Source organism: Phoca vitulina, unplaced genomic scaffold (assembly GCF_004348235.1).
Source record: "Phoca vitulina isolate PV1807 unplaced genomic scaffold, GSC_HSeal_1.0 scaffold27, whole genome shotgun sequence".
Taxonomy (NCBI): Eukaryota; Metazoa; Chordata; class Mammalia; order Carnivora; family Phocidae; genus Phoca; species Phoca vitulina.
The window spans coordinates 25,565,345-25,578,879 of record NW_022589730.1 but is presented as its reverse complement, the minus strand read 5'-3'; the positions used below and the strand labels follow the sequence as shown (position 1 = coordinate 25,578,879).

The 13,535-nt window shown below is 55.5% G+C and overlaps 1 protein-coding gene across 5 annotated transcripts in view; it reads right to left on the bottom strand.

Moving 5' to 3' along the window:
- The window catches only part of ZBTB7C (zinc finger and BTB domain containing 7C), a 291,531-nt gene that overhangs the window by 17,325 nt on the left and 260,671 nt on the right, over positions 1–13,535 (bottom strand). For 4 of the 5 annotated variants that reach the window (XM_032422600.1, XM_032422603.1, XM_032422601.1 and 1 more), the window contains exon 5: positions 271–3,984. In XM_032422600.1, coding sequence (XP_032278491.1) covers positions 3,333–3,984 — 652 coding nt within the window. In that variant the 3' untranslated portion in view covers positions 271–3,332. Of the gene's footprint in view, positions 1–270; positions 3,985–13,535 lie in introns of those variants that run through there. The other variant, XR_004301595.1, reaches the window with a different exon arrangement.

Here is a 13,535-nt window from a genome sequence, read left to right as displayed (position 1 = left end):
CAAATAAATAAATAAAATCTTTTTTTTTTTTTTAAGATTTTGTTTATTTATTTGACAGAGAGAGAGAGACACAGCGAGAGAGGGAACACAAGCAGGGTGGGAGTGGGAGAGGGAGAAGCAGGCTTCCCGCTGAGCAGGGAGCCCAATGCGGGGCTCGATCCCAGGACCCTGGGACCATGACCCGAGCCAAAGGCAGACGCTTAACGACTGAGCCACCCAGGCGCCCCAATAAATAAAATCTTAAAAAAAAAAGAAAAAAAGAATGCTGACCATGGCAAGAAAGGGGATTGCAAGCAGGAAAGGGGCTCTGGGGAACCCTGGGTTATCCAGAAAACACAGCTCGAAGAACAGTTTTACTCAGAAAGTCCGCGCTCTGGGTTCTGAGTAAAGTCGACCCCGTTCAACGGCCATGCTTACCTCTTTGAGGATCTCGTGTTCCCTGGGAAAGAGGCTGTGGTGAGAAGGGAAGAGAAGTCGGGCTCCATTGCCAGGAAACGAGAGAAGGCAAGTGCACAGGGAGGCCGCCGTGGACGCCACGGTGGGGAACTCAGCGGCCCGGCGCTGTTAAAGGGGTCTGCAAGCCCGCGACTTCCGGGGGCTCACACGCCACAGGCTGCGCCTGCGCCTGCGCATGCGCATAGGCGCGCGCACGCGCACACGCACAAGTTTGCACTCGGGCTCGCGGATGCCCCAAAGCTTGTGATCGCACAGTGCCTCACGCGTCTGAAAGGTAGGAGACGCTGAGTTCAGCTCTGGCGTCCCCACCGCGGAACCACCCCTGACACCTGAAAGGAGCACTGGAACGAGGAAGTCAGCCTGAACCAGGAAACTGAATAAGCATAGCTCCTCGCCACCCTGGCCTTCAAGTGTAGGGGTCAAAGGTTTGTGTTTTTTGCAAAGATGTCTTGGACATTATCGTAAGCCCGTGACACCGGCTCGTCAAATCCTTTTTGCGGTGAACACCTAGCCATTGACTTGTTGCTGGTCACCTCTCACAGAAGTGCAAGTCTCAATAATTTAATCAAGTCAATTCATACTGTTTAATAAATAGGCCAGAAAATTAGCTGAGAGTTTTTCTCGGCGGGGTGCGGCGTGCGACCAAAGTTATGGAAGATTGTCCTTTGAATCACTAAGGCAAACTCTGTTGTGTCATTTTACATAAAGAATTCACATTGAAAAAAAAAGTTATAAATAGGAAAAAATTCCAAAGTTTTCCCACAGACAGGGAAATTGAAACACCAAAGGAAAAAAAGAAAAGGAAAAAAAAAGAAAAACAAAAGAAACAAAACACAAGCACCCCTGCCCCCCACAACCCATTTGCGTCAGGTTCTTCTCCAACATACAGTACTCAAGATCTTTGGATATTTTACAATGTATGACTCCAAACTGCAGCCGAGAGAAAACAAAAAGAAGTAACGAGTCGTCTGAAAAACTGAGTTTATAAGAAGTCATTACCTTTACAAAATAAAAACAAAAGCCCCAACACCACTGGATTCCAATTTGTTCATTTTTCCTTGTTTTCTTCTAAAGTTTGGGTCAGCCCCAATCCCTTGGCTGATGGGGGGGAAGCATGGGGATGTCGGTGGATGGGTCCCAGAAGCGAGTGTCAGAAACGGAGCTGGGAATCTAAGAGGTGGCTGCCCAGGAAGATGGCATCTGAAGACAAAAGGGTGTCAGAAGCAGTTCCCTCTGATTGGAATGGCATTTGGGGGAGTGAGGAGTCAGGGTTCTCTTCTGGGAAGCTGCGAGGGGGACAGAGTCTGTGGTCTTCTCTGGCCTTTTTGTTTTTTGTGTTTGCTCAGGCAGAAGCCAAGGCGATAAGAAGAGCCGAAGTCTCGTGTCCACAGCTCCTGGATTGGGGACACAGGCCCTGGGTAATCCATGCAGATGAACCCTCCCACTGTCGGGGCTGCTGAGAAACAAAGGCCAACTCAGCAGGAGAAGGGGGACAGGGGCAGGAAAGGGGAGAGAAGAACAGGAAGGCGCTGGGCCAGCAAAACGGTCTTCCTTCTCAGAACTTGCTACAAACTCAGGAACCAGGGAGAGTGTGCGTGCAGCCCTAACTCCCAGAGCCCTTCAAACCCATAATGGAGCCAAGATTCTGTTTCCCACCACCAAGGGAAGTCAAACACCCCAGCTTCCTCCCCAAGGGATGGGGGGGGTTGAGGGTGCTCAAATACAGTAAAGGGGGCAATCCCCAGAGATACCAAAGCCCCTAGAAACCTACAACAAACATCAACCCTGGGTAACCAGGTGTTTTGTCTGTTTCCAGGAATCAGGGTAGAGGGGGGCAGTCATCAGGTGTTAAGAGGTGGCTCCCATCCCTTCTGTATTGGCCCCAGGGGTCCCAAGAGACTTTGTACAGCCCTGGAGGAGGTGTGTGGAGGCGGGGTAAATGCTTAAAGAGTCATTCCCAGGGCCCTGACACAGTGGCCTGCCTGCCTGGAGAGGTGGGGAGTACCTGGAGTTCCCCAAAGCTGCCTGTGGACAAGCCACACCTCAGCTCTTCTCTGTCACCCCTGTCTAGTTTGGCCACATTTCTCACCTGTGCTAACATAGAGGGGGACGTGATTAAACCAAATCCGGTAAGACAGATGTTTTCAATAGGACTTTAGGAGTGCAAAGCTCCCACCTTCTCAAGAATTCTTTGTGGAGGGACAGGTGTGTAGATGTGTGTATGTGTGTGGGTGGGTTTGGGAGGGGAAACTAAATTAGCAGCCCCCCTTTGTAGCAGGGGAGAGAGGACTGACCTGTCCGAGTTTACAGCACAGTGAGGGAAAAATGGGCCCGGATTCCAGGAGCCCTCCCTCCCAATAGGGCATTTCCCATAAGGATCCCAGGATGGCTGGAGACTAGAAAAATGACCCAGCAGAGACGGGTCAGTAGAGACTCTGCCATAGGGCTGCAGCTAGGTGAGGATGCGTGCCCCAAGCCCTATGGGTAGGCCTCAGCCCTGCTCCATCCGGTGTGCCTCTGGCCAAGCTCCCTTCCTCCATCTAGCCCCACACAGCTCCAAAGTGCTCCTGGGCACCCAGGGGGTGGCCTCCTCTGTGGCACAGGCCCCTGTGAGTTTCTGTGTGACAGCCAGAGCGACAGACAGGTGGAGGCCAGGCCTCGGGCTCCAGGCCCTTTGGGAGGAGATGTCCATCTCAGACACCTTCAAAAGGGAGGCAGGAGGCCATAGGAGGCCTGGGAAATACCACTGTTGCTGATAATATTTTTTCATGTTTCCTTTGTGTTTCAAAGAAAAAGTTCAGACCCACTGGGTGGGGCAGGGGAGGCCTGGTGGGAGAGGGGACAGGGCCGCCTGACTGGGGTCGACGAGGATCAGCCTAGTTGTTGGCTTCAGACATGGAGGCCACGTGGTTGAGGCCGGCGAGCCCCGGGAGGCCCGCCAGGCCGGCGGCCCACGGGTCGGGCAGCGGGAAGTAGGGCCGCGCGGCCGCCACGTTCTCGGCCAGCGCGAAGGCCAACAGGCCCCCCGCGTTCCTCTCGGCCTCCAGCTGCGCGCGCCCGAACAGCTTCATCTGCGTCTCCTCGAACTGCCGCTCGAGCTCCTGCAGGCTCAGCGCGCCCTTGGGCGCCGCCAGGAAGTGCTTGGCGGGGCTGGGGCCCGGGAGGCACACGGCCGCCCCGCCCAGGTGGCCGTCCACCTCGCCCAGCGCGGGCGGCATCACGAAGGCCGCCTTCTCGGGCGCCGGGCCGCCGGGCCCGAAGAGCAGGCTGGCGGCCCTCCAGGCGGCGGGCTTGCGGCCGCGCCGGGGCCGGGCCATGCGGCAGCTCTGGCGCTTGATGTGGCGGTGCAGGTGGTCGGAGCGCGTGAAGCTCTTGTAGCAGAACTCGCACTGGTAGGGCCGCACGCCCGTGTGGATGCGCATGTGGTTCTTGAGGTCGTAGTTGTGCACGAACTTGGCGTTGCAGTGGATGCACAGGTAGGGCCGCTCCCCCGTGTGCTTCCGCATGTGGATCTTCAGTTTGTCCTGCCTGCAATGCAGAGCCTGGAGTCAGTCCCCTTACTGAACGCCAGGAGCCACCCCTAAGCCTCTTCCCCCTTACTCCAGAACCTGCTAGAGCTGGCTGCGGCTGTGGTGTCCAAGTCCAGAAAGGGGACCCACGCTGGGATTTCCTTGCACCCCCTGCCTCGCTCCAAACAGGTGCAGCTACTCACGTGGATTAGAGGGCTGGAGAAGGAGCAGTGTCTGGAAAGGGCTCCTTCACTCCCGAAACTCGGTTTACTCATTCGCTCAGAATCATGAAGCACCTCCCTATCAGAGGCTTGTCTCAGACTGGAAAATGGGCTTCCTGGGGACACTTCTCCCCACAAGCCAGCAGTCTGTCCTTCGCCCCTGCATGGTGTGACAACCTCTGATACTGGGTCGCACCTTAATTTCGTGCCCACTGTCTCCAAGCAACAGTTCTCCCTCCTATTGGTCCTGCGCTTTTGCCCAGAGCCCCAGCTCCCATCCTGGCCCCTGGGCTGTTGAGCTCTCTGTCCTCAGCACTAATCTGAGAGGCTACGGAAGCCGGGCACACCTTGTTCAAGTCTCCTGCACTGTGGTTTCTTATCCCAAGCTGTGGGCTCTCCTCTTTGTCTGCAGAGAATCCCAGGGTTTACAAAAGAGCCAGGTGCGACAAGAATGTAGCCTAATCTAGGGCAAAGCTTTTCAGGATTTAAGTGCTATTATTCAGAGGGAAGGTATGGTGTAAAGGTGGGGCTCCCATTGGGGTTCGGGAGCCCCTGCTCCAGCTGCAGACCCACCACTAACATGCTGAATGACGGTGGGCAAGTTACTTAACATCTCTGCACTGAGCTGAATTTAGCATTAGACATTAGTTCCTATTATCCAGGGCTGATGGAGAGAATCTGGGTTTGTGTCAAATAGATTCAGTACACCTCCTGGTGATCTTGAAAAGAAAACTGACATCACAGGGTTGTCTTCCTAAAGACTGAGTGCTGCACAAGCCGGCTAACGAAGCCTTCCAGCCTGGCTGAAGTGCAGTCAGGTGGGCTGTAAGAACTCGTCTCACGGTCCTTCTGGAGCCTTCCCCAGCCAGGCCTGGCAGGCCAACAAGCTCCATGTCCTTGTACATCCTCCCCGCAGGTGTGGCTCGGGTGGAGCATCTGCCTGTAATTTTTGGCTCGGGTTTGAGGTCGGAGCAGATGAGGAGCCCAGGCATCCGCCCTAAAATGGCCAGATTTAAACCATGCTCAATATAATCCCAGGACCACAGGAGCAGGTCCCGGTCTCCTGGTGTCTCCCGGCCGCTAGAGGTCTCACTGGCTCTCATTTTTGGACTGGTTCCCCACGGGTGGGGCAGGAGAGAAAAGGACATTCTCCTGTACACTGGCAGGGACCAGGGGAGGAGGACCAGGGAGGACAGAGCCACCCCTTCCACCTGTGCTCCCAGCAGGAAGGCACAAGGGCACCTGGGAGATAGAGATGGGGGTGGGAAGTGGGACAGGCAGGGAGAAGGAGGTGAATGCTGCTGTCTGAAGCTGGCAGATGTCTCCACACACCAGACCCTCCTCTCGTCCCCACTCCCTGTCCCTTCCCCTCCCACAACCCACCCGCTGCGCCCAGGCTGCGTAGCACCCTGCTGTGACATCCCATGTTCCCTTCCCCAGCCAGCATGCTGCCCTTATGGTATCTATAACCCACATTTCATCCGGCCGATTGGGGGTTTGAACAGGAAGCCGTCTTAGCGAGCATCTGGGCTAGTGGGTCTCAAACTTGACCCTGCATAAGAAGGGCCCTCAGGGCTTGATGAAGCAGCACTCTGGGCCCCACTCCCAGAGATTCTGATTTGGGAGGTTGGGGGGGGGCAGAGAATTTGCATTCTTAACAAGTTGCAACTGCCGCTGCTGCTAGTCCATGCACCACCTGAAGAATCACCTTTGCTGGAGGGAAAACTGGGGTCCCGGGAGGGAAACTCACCAAGGTCACCCAGAGGAGTAATGGCAGAGCTGAGCCTAGAATTCAGGCCTCGTTCTTCACCATTTTAGGAGTGGGGTGCATGGTACCATTTATACCTCAAGAGCTAAATGCCAATTTAGTCGTGAGGGATAAGTCTTGGGATTCCACCCATTCACCAAGGCTCTCAGGGAAGTGCCGAAGCTAGCTGGTCATTGGCTGTAGGACTTGTGTCCTCCCCAGGGCCTGGTGGAGGGTTCGGTGCAGAGTCAGCACTGGGCCTTTAAGTATATTACCTCATTTAATCCTTCCATGACCTGGTAAGGTGGATATTTTTCAAAGTCACTGTTGCACAAAATTAATAGTATTGATGTTGAGGGTCACCCTCAAATAATGGACAATGCAAATGGTAAATCTTCAGATATTCAGGGCCTACTATAAATATCTATCACTTCTCCCAAGCTTTTCATTAGAGCATCCAAAATAAGGCACATTTTAACAGCACTTAACTGAAGTATGCAAGAAGTGCTGAGAAGGTGACTATCACTTCTTTTTATTGAGCACCTGCTATGGGCAGATGAATACACCATTTCAATGACCCTGGAAGGTTGTTATGCAGAGACAAGTTGTGATGTAGGGATGGGGCTGCCATTAGGGGTCTGGGAGTCCCTGCTGCAGCTGCGGACCCACCACTAACTTGCTGTGTGACCTTAAGCAAGGTACTTAACCTCTCTGTGCAGAAATGAATCAAGGGCCACACATCAGTTCCTATTATCTAGGACTGATGAGAGAATCTGGGTTCGTATGAACTAGATTCAACGTACCTAGAATAATTTCCTCACTTAGAGGATGAGCTGAGGCTCAGTGAAGTCAAGCAGCTTTCCCAAACGTATCCAGCCATGAGGGGCAAGGAGGCCTGGGGAGCCAGCTGGGGTATGGTTTCTTTGCAAACTATTCTGAGGTTGAGAAAGGTAGATTTTCAAACAGGGGACTCCCAGCCCGTGGCCTATCAGGGCAGGAAGTGCAGACCAGAACAATCAGAGCATTTGTAGCCAGCTTTCTGCCTCTGGGGCCAGAAGACTGGGGCATGCGTGGGAGGAGCTCAGCCCTGGGCAGGAGCCCGCTGTCCCAAATGGTGACTTTTGTTTCGTGGGAGCAGTGGGGAGGCTTAGTAGAGCTGCAAAGCCCATGATAAAATTTAGAGATCATCTAGTCTACCGGGATCACATTAATATGTTCTGATTCACAGTCTGAGTCAGTGGGCTGGGTCACCTGCATTATTTGCTGGGACTTTGAAAATACTGATTTCATTCAACCCCTTAACTCTCAAGATAAGGAAGGCAAGGACAGAGAGGGAATGGCTTTCTAAGGTCACACCTCCTCCTCATTCCTGTGACGACCTGTGCATGTGGATATAATGTGCAGGTGCATTGGGAGAGCCAGGCCCAAGGCCAGGCACGCTGCAAGAACTGGACTAGGCCCTTAAGTGCCCTGGGCCTCAGTTTCCTGACCTCTAAAATGGGGGGCTGGGCCGCACCATTTTGGCCTCTGGTGTTCTGTGAGTGTTTGCATCTGGGGAATAGGCTTATACTGAATCTCCTTCTAGCTAGTTGGCTTCATATATTATGGCTCTTCTACACCCGCTTCCTCACGAATCTGATTTGTTTGTGTAGGGGCATAAGTTTAGTTGGAAAGTGTTCTAGCTTGAATTTCAGGAGCTGAGCTCTTGGTCACTTCCATTTGGGACTGGAGGTCTGGTGGTCCCACTAAAAATCTCCTGAGGCTGCCCCTGTCTGATGGCCGATGTGCTAACTTACTCCTTGGCATGGCTTGCAAGGCCCTTACAAGCTAACCCTTCCAGTTACTAAATGAGTAAGTTCGGGGGAGCCCCGGTGACTATAGTTAACAATTCTGCATTGTATACTCGAAAGCTGCTAGGAGAGTAGATCTGAAGTGTTCTTGCCACACACACACAAAATGTAACCATCTGAGGTGATGGATGTGTCAATGTGCGCACCACCACGTTACTGTGGTATCATAACATTGTAGACCTTAACCTTCTATGTTGTATGTCACTTATATCTCAATGAAGCTGGGAAAAAAAGATCACCCGTCTACTTGCTCGCCCCCCTCCCCGGAGTACTGCCCCCACACACCACATGGATATGCTGTTCCCCTAGCGGGCCACGCTCTGGTCACCTCTGTGTCTTTGAACACCCGCTGGCATGAGCTGGACTTCCAGCCGTCCCTCCCTCCAGTGCAGAGCCTGCCATATTATGAAATGGATGCTTGGTAAACCCTGCTCCTTCCCTTTCTGTGCAGATCTTGTATTTGGACACCAGTGTGCCATCTCTGGGGTCCCACCAGAGGTCCAAGCCCAGATGTCAGCGTGCGTGCTCCTTCCTCCCCCGCCGTGAACCCTCTTTCGGGGCCCCCTCCTCCCTGCACCTCTTTCTCAGTTTACTTTGGCAAACTGCACTGCCTGAAATATCTCCCACTCCCAACTCACCACCCCCACCCTTCAAGGTCACATTCAAAGGCAAGCCTCTACAAACCTCTCCCTGTCCACCCAGGTCTTGTCCTTGGCCCTCACCTTCTGGAGCCCCTGGGACCTGAATACTGCCCCTCAGGCTAGGTCACTGGAGGGGCAAGGAGGGAGCAACAGAAAAGAATGTGTCAGCCTCAGCTTCTCCTGACCCGTGGTGTCGGCACTGTCCCCGCCCCCCCGGCAGGACGTGAGCTCTGGGAGCCAAGCCTCTCCGTCTGCACTGTCTATGGCCCCTGCTCGACCACACGGGCGCTCTCGGCGGATGGAAACACTGCTCAGAGGCCGCCTTTGCGGCTCTGTTTTCCGTGCATGTCATTTCCAGGGCAGGGGCCATCACACGTGCTGTTCCCCTTAGCTGCCCCGCATCCCTGCAGAGCCACCGCCTTGTCCCAGCCCTGCAGCCCTGTCTCGTCAGAAGCCCGGGCAGCACGATGATGCAGGGGAGCCCACCCACGGGCAGAGAGCACTGGCCCCAGCTGCTGCAGATAAGGAACCAAGGCTCTCAGAATGAATCATTAGCAGGGGTCAGGTGCTTGCTGTGCGCCAGGCAGTTACGCCCTGTCTCACCGAAGCCCATGGAGTTGGTGTTGCCATCCTCGTCATGAGGACATGGGGACAGAGAGGCTGCGGCAATGTGTCCGTAGCTTCCCTGATATTGGGCAATGTATGGATGGAGTTATGGGCTTGGGAGCAACCATAGGAAACACCTGCTCTAAGCCCCACACATTACACATGGGAACCTGAGGCTCGGGGTGGGGGGCGGGGGGAGGCCAAGGTCACATCTCCAGTTAGAGGCAGAACCAGGCCCTGAACCTGGGGTTCCTGATTACCACTCCAGTGCTCTTTCCAAGGCGCCAGAGCCCGCTGAGAAACCGAGCCCCCATCCCCCCCACCCCCGTTCAGCAGCACTTAGCGGGTCCCGGGCACCCTCACTCAGTCCGCGGCACCGAAGCTACCTGACCTGCTTTGATGAGAACCTGTCGGACGCTTCTGTATTCTGCGTGGTTGGTACACCACACGGAGCGTGCCGTGGGGCTCATGGTGCCTTTGCCGGCAGGATCAGTTCTCAGAATCCCCCGGCTCCAACTCCAGTGTGCTCTGGCTCGCCCTGACCCCCTTGTCTGCCATCCCCTTCCTTGGCCCTACCCTGGGGACCAGCCCAGACCACGTGCACCCAAGCCTTGATCTGCATTCCCCCTTCCAGCCCAGAGAGCTCGTTGTCATGGGAAAGCTGTGCCAGTCTTTATGAGCTCGTTCCGCCGAGTGAAGGAAAGGGCCGCGGGGTCTCGCCTGGCGTCCCTAGCCTCCACGAGGGCTCCTAGTCCTGATAATGCTTCCCCAGCACCATCCGCCCACACTTCTTGGTAACCTGACTGTCTGAGACAAACCCTCTTCCTGGTGCCACTGCTAATGACATTGCATTATCTTAATAAGGTCCCCAGGGCTGCCAGGAGTGGGAGGGCTAAAAGGAAAATACTGGAAAAAGGCAGCAGCCAGGCTCCTGGCCTGGTCTGGAGAGCAGACCACTGCGGGCGTGTGGAGCAACCAGCACGGGGCTCATGCTGGCGGCAGGTGTCGGAAGCGAAGCCCTGCGGCCTTTATGGGACAGTGGCAGGAGGCCCGGTGGAGCCTGGTGAGGTCACAGCTGGCCAAAGAGTGATGCTCAGGGTGAGAGGCACAGGCAGAAGGACTCCAAGTGATTGTGGGGTGACCAGAGGTAGGAGGGGACAGCGTGGACCCAAAGAAACATAGTCTGGTTGAGGCCTCCGAAGCCCTGCCTGGGGCTCCAGGGGAGTCTCATATCTGGAACAATCAGTGGAAAGACAACGGTCCCCAGGGCTGGTTGAAATGGAGCGCTGTCTCCGAGGTGAGGGTCTGACGCCAAGGAAGAGACAACACCATGGTGGGGGAGGCCGTCCCCTCTCTTCTTGGAGAACCATAGAATGAGAGCTTTAGGGGCAGAATGGGCTGTGTGGGAGGGATCCCCGATCCTTCCACCACTGCTGCTGCTGAAGCCTTCAGGAATGATGTTCCCATGGGGCGTGGACATTCTGGGAGTTGGCATCTGAGGCCATAACTCGGAGCCTGGGCCAAAGGGCCACTTTGCAGGAGGAGGGTGGGCCGCTCCACCATCCCTTGGGGTGACGGAGGGTGGGGTCAGCTTCAAGGGGAAGGGAAAGGAGGCCTGAGCAGAGAGCGGAAGCTCAGCCGTGTCTAAGGAAAGAGAGGGAAATAGTGTCGACAAGGAGTCGTCGAGGGCGGCCGGTCCGGGCTCCCTCAGACTCTGGGGGGCCAGGTGCCCAGGAGCAGCTTGGCCTTGCAAGGGAGGCTGGGAATTCTGGGTCAGAGAGCCAGCAACTGCTTCAAGGGGCTGCTGAAGTGCCTCCATCTGGGGAGGGAGGGAAGGTGTTGTGGGAGGTGGTGCAGGAAGTCAGCCACCAAGAAGGTCCCCATGGAGCGGCTGCTAGAGGACTTACTACAGGGAGAAGCTGCGGGCCAGGGGACAGAGAAGAAGCCTTGCAGGGCAGCTCCGGGAGGGGGCAGGAGGGAAGCACGGAGCCGGCTCTAGCGAAGGATGGGACAGGGAGGGCGGTCAGGCACAGCCCATGGTACGAAATCAAGTCCCCAGAGTCCCGTGTGTGAGGAGACCAGGAAAATGTCCAACCTCCCCCCACTCTGGGGTGCCTCTGTTCCTGGGAAGGGAGGCCCCAAGAGCAACTCCGATCTTTCTCAGCGGGGTCAAAGTCCAGTGGGAGCTGGGTGAGGGGAGATGCTGACGGAGGCGGGAACGTGGCTGCTTCGGGGGCCCAGAGAAGAGCAGAAGCGGACCCGAGGGAGGGCAGGGCAGACGCACGGCCGGAACCGCCCCACGGCTGATCTGGCTGGGAGGGCTGGTGAGGCTGCAGGCACAGTGGCCCCCTAAGTGATCATCAGGAATGTGCTGGGAGGGAGGGTTCTGGAATGCAGCCCTCCTATACAACCCAGCCTCCTGACCCGAACCAGGAGGCCTCCTCAGAGAATGTTCTCGTGTCAGGAGGGCAAGAAGTCTGTCTGCAGTGACCGACCAAGTTTAACACTTTCCCTAGGGAAGGCAGGGCCACAGACTGGCGTGGCCTGCGCAGAAGGCTGTGTGTGTGGGAAAGGCCCAGAGGGGAGGGCCAGAGAGGGAAGGGACTTGGGGTGCTGGGCAGGCTTGCTGTGTGGCATCCTGAGATGTGCATCCCCCCGAAGCCACAGAGCCGAGGCTCCCCTGAAGGGGAGAGGTGTCCCGGAGTCAGCCCTGTGTGAAGGGAACAGGCGTGGGAAATTGGGGACGTGGACCCCGGATGGCAGGAAGGGGGTGTTTTGGCTGACTTGGGGCCTGGCTTTGTTGGATCTGGCCTGTGAAGGGTGTCCTTGTCTTTGAAGTCATTCCCAGGGGACTGGGCGGGGAGTCACAGGCCGGAGATGGGTGAACGGTACTCGAATGTGGATTGTGCTCTAGTTTATCTCCCCAATACCATCCCCGTGCTTTTGTCACACGTCATCCAGGTGTTCTAGCCTGGCCTGTGGAGCTAAGGTGAATTCAGGAGAAGGCGGTGGTGGTGGTGGCGGTGGGGTAAGGGGGGGTGATTAGAGTGGCAGGGCCATTAGTGAGGGATATCCCAGGGGAGGTGAGTCCCAGGAACTTTGGGTCCAGGAGCAGAGTGCCCTGAGGTCAGCACTGTGGGGGAGAAGGGGGTGCACCTGGGGTATGTGGGGCCCTGCCCCTCTGCCCCTGGAGACTTGCCTGTAATGTCAGCCCAAAGCATCTGGGAGAGATTCTGTTTGGGGTTTCCCTCTCAGAAGCAGCTGTGTGGGGACCCCAAGGCCACCTTGGAAATAATCAGTATCGTCCTTCGAAACAGTCACCAAAGGAGCTTGCAGGACTCTGTCCGCCATGCCACTGTCGCTTGAATAGATTGCTGATACCCTTCTCTGGAAACTTCAAATAGAGTTTTGAAGCCACCCAAGAGAGTGGGTCTCATTACTTTATAAGACTCATCTAATTTTTCCCCCGAAAACTACTGTCCCTGATTTGCTATTATTCAACTTGGCTCAAAAAAAAAAAAGTCACTTTCTCCTCAAAGGCCAAAGCTGAGGCCCACTGAGGAAAATCAAAGCAACGAGCCCCCAGCAGTTCCCAAAGAGGAATCTCCAAGAGGATCTGGGGTAACAGCAGCACCCTTGGCACAAATGTGGGTCTCCAGGGGAGTTCTTTGCCAGGGACGGGGGCAGTGTGGGGAAAGGACCTAGTCTGGTAAGTCATGGTCACAGGGCAGCTGTCCACCAGGGTCTGTCCACATCCGATCCACAGAAATGACCGAGTCCTGAGGCAACGCCACTCACCAGAAGTTTCTCCACTGCCGAAGTGGCTGGGAGGATCAGCCTCACACCAGTGACCACCACACAGCACCAACAAACCATATTTTCCCAAAACGAGGGCCAGCAAAATCAAGCAGGGAACACATCTGAGCCCCCAGCATCCCACCAATCAATTTCGAACCCAAAAGTTGCAGTGTAGAGAAGGTATGTAACACACCTTTGCTGAATGGCACAGGGTCTGTGAAAGCTGAAAGGTTTGTAATGTACTGATTGCAAATTTCAAATTCTATAACCGCATAAAGTTAACCCTCTTCCTAACATGGAGAGTCAGCGGGGAGAACATAAAGAGAGGCTTATCCTTTAGATGGGATCCGGAAGAGGACTGAAAGGACTACAGGGGTCTCTGTGGTCTCCTGGTCACAGATTTTGCTGTCACACAAGTCCCAGCTCTGGCATTTTCCTCTCCATGTGCTTACGGGTGGCCAACTTGCCACAGGGAAGTGGACTGATCATCTGCAAACAGAGGCCACAGTGCCTCCCCATCTTCCCAGGGCGTGGTTGTGGTGACGGTCTCTGCAGTATGCCTAGGACAGCCCCTGGCACGCCGAGCATGCGCCGAGCAAAATAAAGAGGTGGCACTCCATTGGGGGAGCTTCCACCTGGGGAAGGGGAGAGGGAGGTCAAGCAATCAAGGAGCCGAGGCCCCTCACTTCTGACTTACCCAGAACAGC